This window comes from Orcinus orca, chromosome 2, assembly GCF_937001465.1.
Source record: "Orcinus orca chromosome 2, mOrcOrc1.1, whole genome shotgun sequence".
In the NCBI taxonomy this organism is placed as follows: Eukaryota; Metazoa; Chordata; class Mammalia; order Artiodactyla; family Delphinidae; genus Orcinus; species Orcinus orca.
This window is the reverse complement of record NC_064560.1, coordinates 96,095,277-96,117,589: the sequence shown is the minus strand read 5'-3', so window position 1 is coordinate 96,117,589 and position 22,313 is coordinate 96,095,277. Positions and strand designations below refer to the sequence as shown.

The 22,313-nt window shown below is 38.5% G+C and overlaps 1 protein-coding gene across 1 annotated transcript in view; it reads left to right on the top strand.

The window, feature by feature from the left end:
- TLN2 (talin 2) overlaps positions 1-22,313 on the top strand; it is a 443,787-nt gene that overhangs the window by 255,623 nt on the left and 165,851 nt on the right. The window contains exons 10-11 of the mRNA XM_004274706.2: positions 12,052-12,115; positions 13,139-13,243. Of these exons, the coding sequence (XP_004274754.1) occupies positions 12,052-12,115; positions 13,139-13,243 (169 nt within the window). The remainder of the gene's footprint in view (positions 1-12,051; positions 12,116-13,138; positions 13,244-22,313) is intronic.

Genomic DNA, 22,313 nt, shown 5'->3' with positions numbered 1-22,313 from the left:
GTGTGTAGTCAGAATGCGTAACTACTTGGCAATTTTTAAGTACACGATACCATATTATTAACTATAGTTCCCGTGCTGTATGTTAGATTCTTATTCTTCTTAGAATTGAAACATTCGTACTCTTTGACCTACATTACCCTTTTCACCTCTCCCCTACCTTGACCCTGGAAACCACCATTCTATTTTCTGTTTCTGTGAAAATGGCTTAAAAAAAAAAATTCTGCATGTAAGTGAGACCATATAGATTGGTCATTCTCTGTCTGGCTTATGTCACTTAGCATATAGCCCTCCAGGTTCAACTGTGTTGTCACAAATGGCAGGGTTTCCTTTTTTCTTATGGCAAAATGATATTCCATTGTATGTATCTGCCACGCATTTTCTTCATCTGTTCATCCATCAAAGGACATTTAAGTTGTTTCCATATCTTGGCTATTGTGAATAACGGTGCAGTGAACATGGGTGTGCAGTTATTTCTTCAAGACAGTGATTTCAAGTTCTTTGGATATACACCGAGGACTGGGATTGCTAGATCATACGGTAGTTGCTACGGACCTTTTTATGAGAATTTTTTTCACCTTTCTTTAGACCCTTTAATGATTTCTATACTCAGTACCACCTTAGTAAAGGTCTTTATTTAGAAAAATTTAAAGCAGAGACTAAAAGATTTTCAGAGTTTTCAGGGATTTAAGGATTATTTAGTGTCCCCCATCTGCTCTGTAGGTGGGGAAAATAAGTGCAAGAGAGATAGGGACAGAAATAAAGAACAGAACCAGGGGAGCTGGAAGCCAGGAAACAGCCAGTTGTCCCAAATCCTATCTGATGTGCTTTACATACATGACACTTTTCTTCAGGTCATCTCCAGAGAGTCCCAGGGAGGGAGATTTTATCATTTGATGGGAGCATAAAGTATAACCAACACAATCTAGTAACCATATGTATTCTTTATGCTCTCCTGTGTTCAGAAAATGCTTGCAGAAAGCATGCCATGTGGTACCTCACTGAGGACTTCATATGTGTGCTCTGTTGTGCCAGGTGTAGGGAAGATACAAGGGATATTGTAGATTAATTCTTTGCTGTTTTTGAGGCTACAGTCTACTTGGCGATAAGCATATGAAATTGTTATTTTGGAGAGCCAAAACGTGCCTGTAATTTCAACAAGGTCTAACCTTTAACTATACTTTGAAAGCAGGATGGTTGGAATCTATTTAGGATTCCAAAAGTTGCAGGCTTTGGGGACTACTGTGAATTGTTTCAAGAAATGTGGCAATAATATAGTGCAAGAAGCAATGTTGACAGAAGAATTTGGCAAAATAGAAGGTAAATCTAAAGAATTAGCTCTTAAAACAACAACAACAATGAAACCTATTAAAATAATGACTAACTTCAGGCCCTTTAAAAACCTGGTAGAAAACTTTACAAAGTGATCAGAGTCAAGATGGGGTAGGGGATTAAGAGGTACAAACTATTGATACTATGCGTGTAATAAATAAGCTACAAGGATATATGGTACAGCACAGGGAACATAGCCAGTCTTTAATAATAACTGTAAATGGAGTACAATCTTTAAAAATTGTAAACTTAAAAATTTTAAGGTGTACTCTGTCGTATACCTGAAATTTACATAATTTAATAAATCGACTATACTTCACTTTTAAAAGAAGTGATCAAAGCCTTCTATGGCTTATTGTATCAAAGAATGTTAGATACACTGATAAACTTCAGACCTTAAATCAAGCATATGTGATAAAATTTTAGATAGCTCTAGGTGATGGGTATAGAATGTTCACTCTATAATTCTTTTAAACTTTTGTGAGTTTGAGATTTTTTTCATAATAACATGTTGGGCAAATATTGCTAGCCTAAAAGAATAGAAATAGATTGTAGAACTTCCAAACCAGATTGTGTGTGTGTGTGTGTGTGTGTGTGTGTGTGTGTGTCGTGGGGAGCGGGGTGGTAATGGAGAAGTGATACCAACAACTTGGCCAATACAGTAGGAGTTGTACAAGGTGGTTTACAGAAACAAAGCCAGAAAAAGTACAGTAAATAGAATGTACAAAATAAGATCTGAGAAATACTTCTAAATATCTTAGGCATCATAGCAAATATAAGTAAATCAAACTTACCAGTTAATAGACAGAGGTTCTCATTGGATGAAATTTTTTAAAAGTTCAGCTCTATAGTATTTCTATAAGACATACTTAAAGTTTAAGGACACAGGAAAGTTTAAAGGCATAAAATGGTGTACCAAGAAACTGGTTAAATCAAAGCTGGAGAAGCTATATGCAGTGTCACAAAAAATAGACTGTAAGGCAAACAAAGCATAAGTAGAGACAAAGAAGGTTGTTATGAAGATAGAAGGCTAATTCGCCAGGGTGTGAGCCTGTTTGCATCTAACATTACCTTAAAATATAAAAAGGAAAAACAGGCAGTATTACAAGGAGAATTCCAGATACATGCTTTTAGTGGAATAATTTAACATACTTCCCTCAGGGAGTGATAAGTAAAACAAGATCAAAATAGAAGAAAGAAAATGTTTTAGTCAAGAGAAAGTAATGAAATAGAAATCATAGAATCAGCAACACCCAAAGCTGCTTCTTTGAAAAAATTAATAAAATATGTAAATTTCTGGGAAGTTTGATCAAGTGAAACAAAAGAAGAAAAAGGCAAAAATAAACATTATTAGTAATGGGGACAGAACTTCAGATAGGGATTTTAAACATCATAAGAGAATGAAATGAAAACTTGAAGCCAAAATATTTAAAATCTAGACAAAAATGGATACTTAGAAAATCTGGATGGATCTATGATCTTGAAAGAAATAGTCTTAGCGGTTTAAAATATACCAATGGAAAAACAACAAAACAAAAAGTAGGCTCAGGTTATTTCAGAGAACAGAAAGAGGAAAAAAAGAAAACCTCCAAACCGGTCACCTTAACTTGGAGCTAGCAAAATTAAGATAGCAAAATTGTATACAGACCATGTAACACTTTTAAACTCAATATAGATGCCTTCCCTAAAATTTGTAAATTAATAAAGTCCAGCATGACATGTGTTTATACATAACTGCAATTTGTAACTGGTTTCTCCAGTAATGCAAAATTCATTGTTCAATAAATAATTTATGACATGTCTTTCTACCTGTAGGCACTAGACATTAGGGATACAGCAATGTAAAACACAGTCAAACATTCCTGCCCTCATGGAACTTATATTCTAGTTCAGAGAGGCAGATATTAAATAATAAGTAAATTACACAATAAGGAAAGAAAAAAATGATTTCAGGGTTAGAAAAATGAAACTGTCATTAGTTGTAGGTGATAGGTTTATTTACATAGATAATTCATTCAATCTATGAAGAAACTAATTAGAACTGTTAATAGAAAGGAGAGTCTCTGGAAGAAAGATCAATACATAAAGGCAGCTTATTACCACCTAGATCCAGACAACCATGGTGTTCACCTGTAGGACTGTGAAAAATAAAAATATGTGTGTGTATGTGTATTTGTGTGAAAATATATAGAGGACTCACACAATTATCCCAATATCTTAGAGAGCTAGAGTAATTAAAACACTCCATTATTGATGTAGGGTGATGTTAAGAGTTCTAAAGGTTGATGAACTTGCCTTAATGCAAGTTAAAATACTAGGCAAAAGGCATTACCAAATGAAGAGTGAGGCCCCAGAATGAAAGAAGAAACTTGTATATTTGCAGTGCATACTACCAAGAACAAATTAATGTCCAGAAAATATGAAAAAGGAAATAAGACCTAAGAAACAAAGATCAAGATAACAGATAGGCACTTGAGAGAAGAGGAAACTCAACTGACTTCTAAAGACAGGGAAAAATATTCAGCCTCATAAGCAATCCAGAATGCAAAATCAATAAGGAGATAGCATTTCCTGTCTCTCAGACGGGCACAAATTTTTTAATTAATTAATTATTATTTTTTGTTGTTGTTGTTTTGGCTGCATTTAGTCTTTTCTGCTGCACGTGGGCTTTCTCTAGTTGCGGCGAGCAGGGGCTACTCTTCGTTGCGGTGTGTAGGCTTCTCATTGCAGTGGCTTCTCTTGTTGCAGAGCACCGGCTCTAGGCGGGCGGGCTCAGTAGTTGTGGTTCGCGGGCTGTAGAGCGCAGGCTCAGTAGTTGTAGAGCACGGGCTTAGTTGCTCCATGGCACGTGGCTATCTTCCTGGACCAGGGCTCGAACCCGTGTCCCCTGTATTGGCAGGTGGATTCTTAACCACTGAGCCACCAGGGGAGTCCCAGATGGGCACAAATTTTAATGTATGAAAACAGCAAAGTACTTCACAGAGAAAACAAGGTATTTTAGAAGGTGAATCTGTTGAATTTAAAAATAACAATGAGAAACAGAATATATTGTGTTATAGATATAAGGAGATGTAGGAACATGATAAAATATGTGTGGAAATTACCTTCAGGAAAATGATGACCCTTAGGGAGAAAAAGAAGGATGGTGTGGGACTTGAGCTAAATCTGTCATTTGTTCTTTACAAACAGAAGGAGAGGTAGCAATCCTAAAGCAAGTATGACAACATGATAACATGTATTTATCCTTGATGATAGGTATATAAATTGAGGTATATACTGTTCTTTATATTTCATATGTTTTCACAGTTAACGTGTCTTTAAAAAAGTCAGTTGCAATAGTCTGTGTGTGAGGTGATAAAAGCTTTTGATCACCGAGGTTGGATATATACCGTGTGGTAAAGGCAAAATTAATGGGCCTTGGAGGTCAGACAGAAAGGTTCCGTGACTCCGTATGTCACAGGGAGAAATGGTCCAGTGGTTGGGTGCAGGCAGGCAGGGAGCTAGCAGGTGGAGGAAACCTCCCTCCTGCTAGATTACCGTAGCCCCCTCATCCTGTTGGCATGTTCCCCAAAAGTATTTCACTGAGAAAACACAGCAACCCAGGGTATGAATCTCTGAGGAAGAATTTAGTGTGGACTTGGAAATTTTTCCCCACAAACTCAGGATAATTCTACTGTCAACAAGCAAAGCTCTTGACACAGTAGGAAGTCTTAAGTCAGTTTTTCTCTTGGCATCTGTTCACACACATATTCCTCCTTTGGAGTTGTTCTGTGCGTTTTTGTCAGAATAATTTGGCTGTAGATTCTGTTTTCAAACTAACGGTGAAGCAAGCGTTTCAGCTTTGTTTCTCACCACTGCCCATGCACTAGCTTCTCTATCGTTGGCTTCTGTCCTGTGCCCCTGACAGCCTGGCGCGCTCTCATTAGTTTGGGGTGGTGATGACCACTCAGTAGTGCCTTCACTGTTTCCTCCTAGCAGCAGCCTCCTAAGGTTGATGTCTCTCTCCTTAACGACTTTCAGACTCCAGAACTTTCAAACCAGGAACCTCTGAATGTATCTAGCCCGGAGCTGTCAGTGAGCCTCTGGACGATTTCCTGTCCTTACACTAAGGGGCATTGGGATTGGTTCAGGAGCACAGTACTGTGTGACTGAGGCCCTCAAACCCTTTCCTGTGCTTTCCCCGTGCTGTCTTCACTCTCCACTTCTTGCCACTGTAACTATTTTCCAACTCATCCAGTGCTTTCTTCCACCTGCATCATCCCCTCAGTTATCCAGGACTTGACCAATACTCTAAGTCACAGACATTTTCATCTTTGAGTCTGGATTTAAATTCAATGTATCCAACTTCATCATTTGAGCTTTTGGCCCACTGGGCCAGTGGTTCTCCACCTTTAGCATGTGTCAGGCTCATCCAAAGGGCTTGTTAAAACATTCTACTGGGCCTCACCTCCAGAGCTTCTTATTCAGTGGGTTTGGGGCAAAGCCTGAAAATTGACACATCTAGCATGTTCCCAGGTAGTACTGATGCTGCTGGTCTTGGGACCACACTTGGAGAACTTGATGTGATACCAAATTTGAGATGTTATTGTTACTTATTTGGTGGTTGAGCATAAAGATTGGGGTCAGGAAACCTGGGTGTTCCAGTGTCCTTTGGGTGATACCGTCCTTGCTGTACCTCGGTACCTTCCCTCCCCTTTATTCCACCACGTGTGCTCTTCACTGCTTTGTTTGTGTGTTCATATTGATGCCCTCATTCCCCAGGAATGAGGGGGCAAGCCATTGCTTTCGGTTCATATGAGCAAAACCATTCCTAGGTAGGAATCCTATCTGCTTTTCAGGTGATAAGATCAGCTTAGAGAGGTGGTGAGTTGCCCGTGGTGGTGTGACTACTAGGTGACAGTTCTGGGACAGATGAGAAGCAGTTAACCTTTCCTCAAATCATGGCTGCCTCCCATGAACTTGTGTACTTATTTTCAGACCGGGGAACATCTTTAGAATGCCTCTTTTGGAATAACTTATAGAAGCAGCTTACATTTATTTAAGAAAATGAAGTTTTAAGTGAATGGCTGTATTTGAATCCAGATCCCTCTCCCTCTAGATGTGTTTATTAAATTCCCCTTCCCTTTTTCACTGCCTCTTGGCATTTCTAAAAACTTGACTGCCACCACTATGGTCATTGTTACCATTATCTGATTGGGTGTTTCTGTTATTTTATTCCTCTCTTTGTCTGAAAGTTCTCAAATACTGATCACATGGTACGTCTTTTGATCAGAGGGTAGCTTGGAGAGACCAGGGTGCTAAGTAGCTAAGAGCATGGTCTCTGGAGCCCACAGAGGAGGCTTAAGTTGTTGGCTATGATTGTGGGCAACTTACTTAGTATCGCTGAACCTCCTGTTCCATATATAAAAAACTGGAATATTGGAATATTTTCTTCCAAGGACTTTTGTCAGAGTTTAACTAATCTATTTATGCATGTAAAACACCTGAAACATTATTTGCCTTTCAATAAAACGGCAGCCATTAGTAGTGGAAAACCCTCTATCAACATGGTTTACTGTTGCTTGGATAATCCCCCAAAGTTAATTAAAGTAAAGAATCTACGCTACTACCTCTCTGAAACCCTATATTTTAACTTTCAGTTTAAGCATTCATTTGCCAATCTTTGATACCGGACCAATGTTTTTTCCTGGTGTGGGTCACCTAGTTAAGGTTGCACATTATCTTTGTTGGATGAACCACACCATCTGCAAGAGAATATAAAGATGATCATGAAGCACTCTGAGGACAGACTGTTTTTACATTTTCACTATTTTTTCCTTTCAGTATTTTACATTTGTCTCGCTTATATCTAATTCAATAACTTTTTGTAAATAGTTACCATTAGGAAGCATTTAGCAGCTCTCTTTTGGACTATTTTAACAGTTTATGGGCTGTATTGGTTTATTACATAATTATGTGATATACAGCCAGCAGCGAGATTGGGGAGCAAATGCAGATAAATATAGATGGGGGAAGAGATGCAACTGACTCGGCCAGAGTGAAAGTAGAGCTCACGAGAGAAGAGTCTCTTGGCTGATTTCAACCTTCCATGGATCTCAGAGTGTGAGAACTTTGACGAGTCTGCCGTCTTAGTAAAACGGGAGATCTGTTATCATTGCACTCCGAAAAAATGATATGCACAAGGCTGGCAGAGGGTTTGGAGGCTGCCCTTTTAAGGTGGGAATGTTTAAGGTGGCAGTGCAAGGGACTTTGCTTGGTCAGAGCTTGCTTAATTAGGAGAAAAATTCCCAATCAGGTTTGACCATCTGACCCATTTTCTCAGAGAAAGCCGACAGATTTCGCTTGTATGTCTGCCGCAGATGCTTAGGAGCCTTCCATACTTGGGTTTGGGAATCAAAAACACAACCGAGCTGGAACTGCTGAACTGCCGGCTGGCAGGCATCCCTGCTGACACTGTGCACGTTGTCGATTTACTGGAAAGAATACACCCCACACGTGCACGCACACCCACACACTCACTTCTTATTTGAACATATCTTACACTAAACTCCCCCCAGATCGCCTCTGGCAACACCAGGGGTCACACCTCTGGTGCAAGCTTCTGGAAGTTGTTTCTGTACCTACTGAAGGGTGGGAGGTTCAATGCCTTCCAAAGAATGGGAGGGTTAGTTTGCAGTTTGAGTTGAGGGCAGCTTGTGGCCACACAGAACTTTATTGCCATAAATCCCCAACATATTCCAGCCTGGCCACTGGATGCTGCCCTCTGGTGTTCTAGTAGCAGTCATCGTTGTGAGTGGGCTTGGCATGGGGCCCTCTTTGGGTGCTTTTGATAACCTTTGCAAGGTTTCCTTTGTTGATGACATAGGAACTGCTGTCCAGAGGCTCACAGCAGTGGCCCCCTCAGGATGCTTCCTGGTTATCATTTTAAGGGTGTTCCTGGGGGAGCCTGAAACAGCCCTGTGTTCACGTGCATCTGCTCTTGGACTGGAGGTCAGAGGCTCCCTGCTCCCATCCAGTCCTGTGACCTCAGCTAAGTCACTTGACCTCTCTGTGACTCAGCTTCCTCTTTTGTGACATTGATGCCTTCCATTCTTCTCTCAACCAGACCTTTTTTCCCTGAAGTTGCTTAACAGTAGTCATAACCTCTAAGGGGCTGCTGCCTAGATGTTTCTTAGGTTCCTTCCTGCGGACTGACGTGGGGGTCTCTTGATTAGGCCAGAGTGTTCTGGTGGTGCTCAAACCTAGATCCCTGACATTCCAGAAAATATACTCAGAATTTTTGTCTGCAGATGTAGTTTGCAGGTTGAAGAGCTATCATGATTCAAGGCATAATGTAGCCAGAACCTGGACCTGACCCACCCCCTTTTTTGGCTGGAGTATTGAAAGCAAATCCAAGACGGCATACCATTTCGCCTATCAGTACTTCAGTATGTTTTTCTGACAATGAAAAATTTTTTTTAAATAATTAAAACCCCGCCTAACTGCAAATCCACCCTAATACCAAACAAAATTAGAAGCAATTCTTTAATCACATCTAATTCCCAGTCTGTGTTAAATTCTCCCCTGCATTGTATTAAAAATGTCATTTTATACTTTGTTAATATCAGGATCCAAACAAGGCCTGTAGTGGTTGGTGTTTTTCTTTTTTAAAAAACAGCTTTATTGAGATGGAGTTTGCCTACCATACAATTGGCCCATTTAAAATTTATATTTCAGCGTTTTTTAGTGTATTCACAAGATTGTGCAGCCATTACCACAATCTAATTTTAGAACATTTGTTTCCCTCCTACAATAAGCCCTGTGTCCGTTAACAGTCATTCCCCAGGTTCCCCTCTCCCTTCCTCAGCCTTTGCAACCTCTAGTCCTATCTGCCTCTGTAGATTTGACTATACTGGATGCTTCGTATAAATAGAATCATACAGTTTGTGGTCCTTTGTGATGGGCTTCTTTCACTTTGCACAGTGTTTCCATATTGTTGCATGTATCACGCTTAATGCCTTTTTATTGCCAAATAAAGTTACATTGTATGGCTAAACTACATTTTATTCATCTACTCGTCAGTTGATGGACATTTGAGTTGTTTCCACCTTTTGGCTATTATGAATAATACTACTATGAACATTCACGTACAAATGTTTATGTGGACATATGTTTTTACTTTTCCTAGATATATGCCTAGGAGTAGAATTGCTCTTTAATCTTTTGAGGAACTACCAAATTGTTTTCCACAACAGCTGCTCCATTTTACATTCCCACTAGCAGCGTGTGAAGGTTCCAGATTCTCCATAACCTCGCCAACACGCCTTACTGTCTCTCTTTTACTGTAGTGTCCTACTGGGTATGCACTGGTACGCTATTGTGGTTTTTCTTTGTGTTTTCCTGATGGCTGCTGGTGTTGTGTGTCATTCTGATTCTAATCTGTGTGTCATCTTTTGCACCTCTACCAGCAAGCCATTTATTTGTGAAAAACCTGGGTTATTTGTATAATATTTACAATGATGGGATTTGGCTCATTGGATCTTGGTAGTGTCACTTACCATGTTCCTCTCTCTCTCTCTCTTTTTTAAACAATTAGCTTTTTAAACTATTAGGGTTTGTTTTTTCTTTTTTTGTAAACTTAGATTTATATTTAGACTCTTAATGAAATTCACATTCAGTTATATATTTACTTATCTTTTCTCTGTCGCCAAGAATACTTCCTAGGTGGTACTGTATACTTCCACCTAGGAAGTATAGGTGGAAGTATACAGTATGGAAGTATAGTACTGTTACATCAGTCAGAAGGCATAGGCTGTGTGGTTATCCCACTCGTTTAAAATTGATCATTGGGTTTGAATCAGACTGATCCTTCTGTTATAAAGTCCCCCATTAACTTGTTACTTATTGGTTTTAGCAGCCACTCATGCTTGTTTTGATCTATTGACTATTTCATTAAGAGTTGTAAAATGATTTTGGAATTCTATTATTCCTTCTGCATTTATTAGCTTTGTTTCTTTTCCTTTATCAATTTTCAGTATGAGCTGGTGCCCTAGCAACATCTTAAGGTGATCAATGATTATTTCAAAGAATCTTTATTGAATTTTACGTACCTGTGTTTTGACCAATTGCAGTCTTCATTCTTTCTGATGCTCAAATTGCCCCTCACATGAAATTAATTATTTGATGTCTGGGGTTTGCTTCAAATAATCCATGAGAGGGCATGTGGGTAAGGGAGTAGATGAGTCATGAATGGCTATGAGTTATTATTGTTGAAGTTGGTCAGTGAGCACATTGTTCTGTCTTCTCTTCTTTTTTTTTTTTTTTTTTTTGTGCGGTATGTGGGCCTCTCACTGTTGTGGCGTCTCCTGTTGCGGAGCACAGGCTCCGGACACGCAGGCTCAGCGGCCATGGCTCACGGGCCCAGCTGCTCCGCGGCATGTGGGATCTTCCCGGACCGGGGCATGAACCGGTGTCCCCTGCATCGGCAGGCGGACTCTCAACCACTGCGCCACCAGGGAAGCCCTGTCCTCTCTTCTTTTGTATGAGATTTTAAAAATCACCCCATGTTTGGCCATCGGTTATCCCTTGATGTCAGTCCAATGTCATTTTGATAAATTCCTTGATCCTCAGGCACAAGAAGCCCCAGGAACATTTTATACATCTCCTGTCCCAAAGCTAGAATCAGTCATTTCTCCAAGGATCCTGGATTCCTCTTAGTGGGAAATGGTGTTGGAAGACCACCTGGCTGACGCACTGGGGGTGCTCATTGCCACCCGGTTGTCCTTGCCCTTAGCCTCTGCAGTGGACACAAGTAGAAAATTTTTTCAGAAAAAGAAAAATGAATCAGACATTCAGATCAATATTTGCATTCAGATGAAAGATTGCAGGGTTTTCATTTAACTTCTTTTGCTTTATTTATTTCATGCTACAAATATTGATTTCTAACAACTAATAATTATTTACTTTATCCTAATTATATATAATATCTACCTAGATACCTACTTAGATAATGTAATATACTAATTTTATAGTGTGTGTGTGTGTATATATTTAGGGGGAAGAGTAGATATTAGTTTTGAAACAATGATATCAATATTTAACAAGTCTACTGTGGTCCATTTTATCTTTAAGATATATCTCACTGGGGATGGGTATTGTCAAAAGACTGTTTTTCAAAGTTAGGCTGTTGGTTCCATACACTGTTAGGTTCATTTGTTTCAATTTGCTTTAGATTTTTAGGTGTTGCGTTTTACCCATTTGTGATTTCATTTGGTTCTAAAGTGAAGACTATAGTACAAGGAAAATTAAGAGGTTTAATTTCCATTCTTGTTCCCTTGTTCCTGTTTTTTCCTTCTTTCCATTAGGAATCATTTTTATTAGTACTAGATTTATCCTTCTAATGTTTTTAAAAATACATATTAATGGTGCAAAATGGAGGATATTTTCCTCCCTTTATCACGAAGGTTAGCATACTGTACACTCTTGGGTGCTTTACTTTGTCATTTTACAGTATATCCTGGACAATCTTTCTTCTTGAATATGTTTGACCCTTTTTATCAGACTGGTTTTATATTTGCATCTTATTGAAGAGCATTGTGGGATATGGCTGTCTGTTATTAATTATACCATAAAATACTGAGAGTTAGGGACTTAACTGTGAGTTTTATGAAAAGTTTCTTTTCTTTCCTCCTCAACATAGAGTATGATAAATGCCTTACCTTTTTTTTATTCTCTCTCTCTCAGTCTAAAGGAATTCCTGCCCAAAGAATACATCAAGCAGAGAGGAGCTGAAAAGAGAATATTTCAGGTACTGGAAATGTTCAGAACTTTATTATTCTCCTCACTTTATTATTCTCCTCATGCATCCACAAAGCCTATCCTCATTTATTAGTCCAAGAGGGGCCTCTGCACGATAGTTTCATACCCCATGCATGTACTCTGCTTATATAATAAATGATTTGTGACTCCAGAGTAAAGAAGCTGACAGTTCTACTTTGGGCAGATTTATTATCTTAATCCATACCTTCTTGCTAAAGGTTCCTTAGCCCTTCTGGGAAAAATGTGCATACATTTAATTTCAGAGACGTTATCTTGGAAGCATTGAAACAAGGCAATTTGCCATTAAAATGCACTGAGGCAGATACTTCAAGAAGCCTTTTTTAATCCTGAGATTTGTTTTTTGAACCTCAGAATTTGGGAACTGGTGTCTTTTTAAAATCCAGGTTTATTCTAAAATTCAGAAAGTTATCTATTGTAGGCAACCAGTAAAAAAAAGCCCTGTCATCAACTTTGCCAGGAAACACTCACTCTAGTGAATCCAAAATACCAAAGTGTTTTGGCAATGAAATGTAAATATAAATTGGAAGAGATAAATTTCATGTGTATAAAAACATTTTTTTTTTTTTAAATCCAGTATTGTTTGCACACACTGAGATATCCAGGCATTTATATATCCTGCTCTTTGGAAAACTTTATCTTGCCTGGATGTTAGAATTCAGGACAAGAACATTTTTCTAGTTCTCCTTTGACGTGTTGGTCCTGAACCTTTCGGAACGTGGAGCCCTTTGAAAATTAGGTTACAATTATGGACCCTGTTCTTGCCATGCTGCACGTGCATGAATTGTTGCATATAACTGTGAAATCTATAAGGAATTTGGGTTCACGTTCTAGTTAAGAAACTGTGCATTAGCACTTTCTGTGTGCTCTGACCCTTGGTCAGCAGGGACATGCCTCCACAAAGGCATAGAGGCCATGTGGAATAACACCTCTCACAAAGTCCACCTGCTGTCAGAGCTGCAGTAACTGGTCCCTGCCTCTGTCACGTTTGTAGGAGCACAAGAACTGTGGAGAGATGAACGAGATAGAAGCCAAGGTCAAGTATGTCAAACTCGCCCGGTCTCTCCGGACGTACGGTGTGTCCTTCTTCCTGGTGAAGGTGAGTTGGGCGTGATGGAGGGGGCGTTTGCCTCTGCCACCACCTCTTTTGTTAAAGGGTTTGCTGTTAACCTTGATTGTCATCTCTAGACCCCTAGCATTTGCACATGGAACATCTGGGCGGTGGTGACCTGAGTTGAGCTGTGGGACAGACATGAGGTATAAGAGCTGTGAGGCTGGTGAGTGAGCTTGGCTGCCTGCAGGCCTCAGGACAGCTGTGTCTTGGCTCTGCTCTCAGTCACTGCTATAAAGTCCCTGAAGGAGTACCTTTACTTTCAATTGCTAGCACTTTCCCCTGAGAATGTTTCACTTAAGATCTTCCAGAGTGCACTGGACTAAGTGAAGGTTGTTGACCACTGCAGGCCAAATCAAATTCATGTGGTAGTTATGGTACTGAATTTGTATCCTTTTAGATGGGTCTTGGGATTTTCTGTGGCCTTCAGATCTGTTTTCACAGGAATTGCTGGCCTGACTACTAGAGGGACAGAGGTGGATCTTTGAAATTCAACCTGTGAGCAAGCAGAGGGTGTGTTCTTGAATTCACTAAGAAGCCCTCCCAGTAGCTTCCTTCCCCGTTTTCATATCCTGACCTCACGTACTCTCTTGTAGTCATCCCTCTGATAGGTTTCATTATTTCCACTTGCTTTGCTGTGACTCTGGGTCTCCTGTCTCTTGCTCTTCACCCTGGAGAAAGCTTTACCATGTGATGAACTTTCTTGTGCTGCTTAAGGCCCAGGGGAGTGTTACTAGCTGTGTTGCAGCTGCTTCTAGGGACTGAAGTTGGAAGGTCAGTGACAGGGTGGTTTAAGGAGGTGTCTATTCCCACAGCTAAAAAGAACTGGAAAAGAAAGAAGTTTTGCTGTCTACTAGAATGTTTGGGCATATGGATGCTTTTCTTGACTCCAGTCCTCATTGGAGGAAGCTGCTTCATTTGGGGCCAAGAGAAATAAAAGATATTATATGGAAAAAAGGTGTATGTTTAATGCTGATTAGTTATTTCAGCCAAACAGCTCTCAGCTTTATACCAGAAAATGCTGGGGCCCTTGCAAATAAAGAAAGCATAGGTGAATCACTTTGTTTTTAAGAAAAATAATTTAGAAATTGAATTTTTCATTTCAGTGTGTTTTAAACTATCAATCAGTTTTTGAATGGTGCTGATGGTGGTATTCTAGGTAATGACTAGGTAATTTGCCAATATTAATAATGACAATAATAACAGTAAACAATTATATGTCAGGCATGTCTTATTCAAATCTGTCAGCATCCCAATGGCAGAATTACTGCTATTATCTTCTTTTTATAAATGAGAATCAAGGCCAGAAAGATCAATGACTCAGCTGGGACCATAAGCCTAGTAACTGTAGGAGGTAGGACTTGAATTCAGGTCTCTCTGACTTAAAAGCCTGTGTTCCCAGGCAGTGGGCTATGCTGACTTACCTAGGGTGGCCCCATTTGATATGTGCTCACCTGCTTTCATTATCCTACCCACCCCCACATCCCCACCATGAGTACATGGTTAGATCTGCTTGTTTTAGAAGAAAAGTCTGCTTTTCATTTTTTTTCATATTTATTTATTTATTTATTTTTGGCTGTGTTGGGTCTTCGTTGTTGTGCGCGGGCTTTCTCTAGTTGCAGCGAGCAGGGGCTACTCTTTGTTGTGGTGCGCGGGCTTCTCATTGCAGTGGCTTCTCTTGTTGCAGAGCACGGGCTCTAGGTGCGCGGGCTTCAGTAGTTGTGGCATGTGGGCTCGGTAGTTGTGGCATGTGGGCTCAGTAGTTGTGGCTCACGGGCTCTAGAGTGCAGGCTCTAGAGTGCAGGCTCAGTAGTTGTGGTGCACAGGCTTAGTTGCTCCGTGGCATGTGGAATCTTCCCTGACCAGGGCTTGAACCCGTGTCCCCTGCACTGGCAGGCAGATTCTTAACCATTGCGCCACCAGGAAGTCCCGGCTTTTCATTTATTATTCTGATGAGTTCTAATACCTCACAAAGATTAAGTCATTTTCAGCATCTCCAATGATACTGGTATCATTTTCCATGGTTGTGTGGGTTTGAGTTTTTCTCTAGTCCTTCATATATGAAATTTATCTTTCAAATTCATATTGTTTTCTATTAATACCATCAAACTTCACACAGAGTCAGTTTCAGTGTTGTGCGTAAAGGTCAGTAAATTTAGGAAAATAAATAGCACACAGCAGTCTGCATGTAATTAAAAAGAGACATTGAATAGCAAGTTCCAGAAAAGAGAAATTTGTTCTCCACATATAATTTAGGGCCTGGGAAGAATCTGTCCATGGCTAGTAGGATAATTAGAGGTAAAACACAGATGCTATGGTTATTGCAAGGTCTTGCAGGTTTGGTCAAATGAAAACTCTTCTTTTATAGAAGTGTTTAAGGCAAAGTAAGAAAGTAATGCAAATTTCCTTCCTTCTTCCTTTCCTCCCTTCCTTTCTTCCTTTTCATTTTTTAAAAATTACATCTCTTTGAAGGAAGGTCAGGGTCAGGAGGTAGGCAGCACTGACAGCTTTCATATACATGTTAGACATTTACATTTTGTTTTTCATTACTTTTATTTTTTGTCACTATAAAAGTGAGTACATTGCTCATTTTAATTTTTTGCTCAGTGGTCTTATTTAGTGTACATTTTATTTTTAAGTTGATTTTGATAGAGTTTATTTGATCATAGTTTGCCCTATTTTAAAAGTAAATTCAGGAATAATGCAATATTATGAATTAATATATCTAATAAATCAGAGCAGGTCAAATAAGGTGACATCATATGCACTGAACTATCTAGAAAATAAATATAGAAAACAGTCTCATTCACAATAGCATCAAAAACAGTAAAATACTTAGGAATAAGTTAAGCCAAGGAAGTGAAAGATGTATATGATGAAAACATTAAAACAGTGATGAGGGCTTCCCTGGTGGCGCAATGGTTGGTAGTCCGCCTGCTGATGCAGGGGACGCGGGTTCGTGCCCCGGTCCAGGAAGATCCCACATGCCGAGCCTGTGCTCCGCAACGGGAGAGGCCACAACAGTGAGAGGCCCGCATACCACAAAAAAAAAAAAAAAGAACAGTGATGAAAGAAATCAAAGAAGTAAATGAACAGATATCCTGTGTTCTTGGATTGGAAGAATTAAAATTATTAAAATGTCCATACTATTCAAAGCCATCTATAGATTCAGTGAAACTGGTCCTCTTTCTTACATCATTCACAACAATTCACTCAAAATGGATTAAGGACTTAAGTGTAAGCCATAAAACTGTAAAAATCCTAGAAGAAGACATAGGTGGTAAACTCCTTGACAGGGTTCTAGGCAATGATTTTTTGGATATGACGTCAAAAGCACAAGCAACAAAAGCAAACGCAAACAAGTTGAACTACATCAAACTAAAAAACTTGTGCACATCAAAAGAAACAACAAAAGAAAAAGGCAACCTACAGAAAGGAGAAAATATTTGCAAACCATGTATCTGGTAAGGGGTTTATACCCAAAATATATAAGCAATTCTTTATAACTCCATAGCAAAAAACAACAACAAAAATACCCCCAAATAATCCAATTAAAATGGGCAAAGGACATGAGTAGACATTTTTCCAAAGAGGATATTCAGATAGCCGTGAGGTACATGGAAAGGTACTCGGCATCACTAACATCAGGGAAATACAGATCAAAGCCACAAGGAGCTATCACCTCACCCCTGTTATAAAAAAAAGACAAGGAATAACAAGGGTTAGCAAGGATGTGGAGAGAAGAGAGTCCTTGTGCACTGTTGGTAGAAATGTAAATTGGTACAGCTGCTGTGGTGAACAGTGTGGAGGATCCTCAAAAATTTAAAACTAGAACTGCCATATGATCCAGCAATCCCACTTCTGGATATATATCTGAAGGAATTGAAATCACAAGCTCAAAGAGATATCTGTACTCCTCTGTTCTTTGAACCATTATTTACAATAACCAAGATATGGAAACAATCTAAGTATCCACCAGCAGATGAATAGATAAAGAAAACGTGGTAGGTAAATACGGTGGAATATTATTCAACCATAAAAGAGAAATTCCTGCCATTTGCAACAACGTGGATGAAATTTGAGGTCGGGAAGAGATATGGGGACATATGTATAGGTATAACTGATTCACTTTGTTATAAAGCAGAAACTAACACACCACTGTAAAGCAATTATACTCCAATAAAGATGTTAATTAATAAATAAATAAATAAAAAGAAACTTCAGGGCATTATGCTAAGTGAAATAAATCAGAGAAAGACAAATACTGTATGATCTGACTTATACGTGGAATTTTCAAAAGCCAAAGTCACAAAAACAGTAGATTCGTGGTTGCTGGGGTGGGGAAATGAGTAAATGTCTGTCAAAGCACACCAACTTGCAGTTTTAAGAGGAATACCTTTTGAGGAACTAATGTACAGCATGGCGACTATAGTTAACAATACTGTATTACATACTTGCGAGTTGCTAAGGGAGTAAATTTTTTTTATTTTTTATTAAAAATTTTTTTAATAACTTTTTTGGAGTGTTGTGTTTTCGTTTTCATTTGTCTCTTGGTATTTTTTAATTTCCTCTTTGATTTCTTCAGTGATCCATTGGTTGTTTAGTAGCATATTATTCAGCTTCCACATGTTTGTATTTTTTGCAGTTTTTTCCTTACAGTTAATTTCTAGCCTCATAGTGTTGTGGTCAGAAAAGATGCTTGATATAATTTCCATTTTCTTAAATTTACTGAGGTTCACTTTGTGGCCCAGCATGTGATCTATCCTGGAGAATGTTCCATGTGCAGTTGAAAAGAATGTATGTTCTACTGCTTTTGGATGGAGTGCTCTGTAAATATCAATTAAGTCCATTTGGTCTAGTGTGTCATTTCAGGCCTGTGTCTCCTTATTGATTTTCTGTCTGGATGATCTGTCCATTGATATAAGTGGGGTGTTAAAGTCCCCCAGTATTATTGTGTTATTGTCAATTTCTCCTTTTATATGTGTTAACATTTGCCTTTTATACTGAGGTGCTCTTATGTTGGGTGCATATATATTTACAATTGTATTTTCTTCTTGATTTGATCCTTTGATTATTATGTAATGTCCTTCTTTGTCTCTTGTAAGAGTCTTTATTTTAAAGTCTGTTTTGTCTAAGTGTTGCTACTCCAGCTTTCTTTTGATTTCCATTTGCTTAGAATACCTCTTTCCATCCCCTCATTTTCAGTCTGTATGTGTCTCTAGATCTGAAGTGAGTCTCTTGTAGGCAGGATATACAGGTCCTGTTTTGTTATCCATTCAGCCAGTCGGTGTCTTTTGGCTGGAGCATTTAGTCTGTTTGCATTTCAGGTAATTACCAATATGTATATTCCTATTGCCATTTTGTTAATTGTTTTGGGTTTGTTTTTGTAGGTCTTCTTTTCCCCTTCTTTGGTTCTCTTCTCTTGTGATTTGATGACTATCTTTAGTGTTAGGTTTGGCTTCCTTTTTCTTTTTTATGTGTATGTCTATTATAGATTTTTGTCTTGCAGTTACCGTGAGGTTTTTGTATAGCAGTGTATGTATATACCTGCTTGTTTTAAGTTGCTCATCTCTTAATTTCAAATGCATTTTAGATACCCTGCATTTGTACTCTCCTCCCCTCACGATTACTGTTTTTGATATTATATTTTACATCTAATTCTTTTGTGTATCCCTTAACTGCTTATTGTGGATACAGATGATTTTACTGTTTTTGTCCTCCCTACTAGCTTTGTGTGTAGATGATTTCCTACCTTTATTGTATGTTTGCCTTTACCAGTGAGCTTTTCCATTTCACGACTTTCTTATTTCTAATTGTGGCCTTTTCTACCTAGAGAAGTTCCTTTAGCATTTGTTTTAAAGCTGGTTTGGTGGTGCTGAATTCTTTTAGCTTTTGCTTGTCCATAAAGCTTTTGATTTCTCCATCAAATGTGAATGAGAGCCCTGCTGGGTAGAGTATTCTTCGTTGTAGATTTTTCTCTTTCATCACTTTAAGTATGTCCTGCCACTCCCTTCTGGCCTGCAGATTTTTTCTGCTGAAAAAAATCAATGGATAGCCTTATGGTAATTCCCTTGTATATTATTTGTTGCTTTTAATATTCTTGCTAAGAGTGTAAATCTTAAATGTCCTCATCATAGCAACTACAAAAAGGTAATTCTGTGAGGTGAAGGATGTGTTAACCTTACTGTGGTAATCATTTCTCAATATATACATATATCAAATCATATTGCACACCTTAAACTTACATAATGTTCTATGTCAGTTATATCTAAATAAAGCTGGAAAAGATGGCATCATGTGATCATTTGATAAGTGATAAAGCCACTAAGGTGTTTGATAAAATTCAGGTACTCATTATAAAAATTTCCATAAAATGCTGGAATAAAAGTGTACTTCCTCAACAGGGTAGAATGTTTTAAACCTATCATCAGCATGCTACTCAACAGAGAAGTGCTAGAGAGAAATCTATAAAAATTGGGATCAGAACAAGTTACCCTTTAACATTGTTTTGGAAGTTATAGGAAGTGTGGTAAGACATAAAAAAATTTTTTTAAATGCATAACTTTAGGAAATGGAAACATTATTATTACTCTTTGCTATGATTGTTTGTCTTTTAACAAAGATAAACAGAATCATATTTTTAACTATGTACTTTGAAATAATGATAGATTCACAGGAAGTTGGAAAAATAATTCAGAGAATCAAAATGTCAGAGTAACAAGTATGGGTGAGGATGTCGGGAAACTGGAGCCCTCATATACTGCTGCTAGGAATGTAAAATGGTGCAGCCCCCTTAGAGAAGAGTCTGGCACTTCCTCAATTATTAAACATAGAGATACCATATGACCTAGTAGTTCTACTCCTCGGTACATGTGCCCAAGAGAATTCAAAGCACATGTCCACAGAAAAACTTGTACCTGAAAGTGTATAGCTGCATTTAGCAAAAATGTGGAAACAACCCACATGTTCATCAGCTGATGAATGGATGAACAAAATGTGGTATATCCATAAGGTGCAATATTATTTGGTCATAAAAAGAAATGAAGTGTACTGCTCCATGCTACAGGCATGGATGAACTTTGGAAATGTTATGTGAAGTGAAAGAAGCCTGTCACAAGATTCCATTGATATAGAATGTCCAGAATGGCAAATCCATAGAGACAGAAAGTAGATTAGTGGCTGCTTAAGAGTGGGGTGGGATCAGCGGACCTATGTGAGTAATAGCTAATGGTACAGGATTTTTCTTTTTTGAGGTGATGAAAATGTTTTAAAATTGACTGTGGTGATAGTTGCACATATCTGTAAATATACTAAAATCCACTGAATTAGATACTTTAAATAGGTCTATTGTATGGTAATATATGGTATAATGGTGAATTATATCTCAATAACGTTGTAAAAATAAATAATAATACCCTTTTCATCGTTTCCCTCAATGGTAACTATAGTACAATGTCACAACCAGGAAATCGACTTGGTACAGTTCATAGACGTTAATCACATTTCATGTTCTGTATGTACTCATTTGTGTGTGTGTGTGTGTGTGTGTTCTATGCAGTTTTTGTCATGTGTAGGTTTATGTTACCACCACTGTAGTCAAGATATTGAACTCTAATCCATAGAGAATACCTTGTGCTACCCTTTTATGGCCATACACACGTCCCCCCCCTTCCTGTTTCTCCTCACACCCTACTCCCTTCCCCTGGTCTCTGTACCCCCTAGCAACCACTGATTTATTGTCTGTCTCAATAATTTTGTTATTTCAAAAGTACTACATAAACGGAATCATATGATACATAAATTTTTGAGGGTTTTTTTTCATTTAGTAGAATTCCCTTGAGATCTCTCCAAGTCATAATGTGTGTCAGTAGTCCATTGCTTTTTATTGCCAAATAGTATTCCATAGTATGGAAGTACCAGTTTGTTTAGCCATTTATCACTGAAGGACATTTGGGTTGTTTCTAGTTTGTGCCTATTCTGAATAAAGCTGCTATAAATATTTGTATATAGGTTTTTGTGAGAATGAAGTGTTCATTTCATTGGGCTAAACACCCAAGAGTACAATTGCTGAACCATATGGTAAGAACACACTTAGCGCTATAACAAACAGCCAGACTGTTTTCCAGAATGACTGTACCATTTGGCATTCTTACCAGCAAAATATGAGTGATCCAGTTTCTTATCATCCTCTTCAGCATTTGGTGTTATCATTGTTTTTTATTTTAGCCTTTCTGATAGACGTTTTATGATATCTTATTGTGGTTTTAATTTGCATTTCCCTGATGGCTAATGATTTTGAACATCTTTTCCTGTGCTTATTTGCCATCTGTATATCCTCTTCAGTGAAATGTCTGTTCATGTTTTATTTGACCAACTTTCTAATTAGATTTTTTTTCTTACTCTTGAGTTTTAAGAGTTCTTTATATATCCTAGGTTAAATGTGATTTGTGAATATTTTCTCATAGTCTGTAACTTGTCTTTTTATCCTCTTGACAAGGTCTTACAGAATACAGGTTCTTAATTTTGAAGATGGGCGTTTTATCATTTTTTACTTTTATGGATCTTGCTTTAAATGTTACGTCTGAGAGGTCTAACTCTAGGCTCCGAAGATTTTCTCCTGTGTTTAGTTCTAAATGTTCTACAGTTTTACATTTTACATTTAGGTCCATGGTCCATTTGAGTTTGTTTTGTTTAATTTTAATTTTTTTTTTTTTTGGCTGCATCGCATCTTAATTACGGCACGCAGGATCTTTCTTGTGGCGTGCGGGCTTCTCTCTAGTTGTGGCACTTGGGCTCCAGAGGGGGCTGGCTCAGTAGTTGCGGTGTGCAGACTTAGTTGCCCCGCGGCATGTGGGATCTTAGTTCCTTGATCAGGGGTTGCACCCACGTCCTCTGCATTGGAAGGTGGATTGTTAACCACTGGACCACCAGGGAAGTCCCCACTTGAGTTTGTTTTGTATAAGATGTGAGGTTTTTAGGTCAAGGTTCATTTTTGGCCTATGGATGTCCAGTTGCCCCAGCACTGTTTTTTGAAAGGGCTATCCTTCCTCCACTGGAT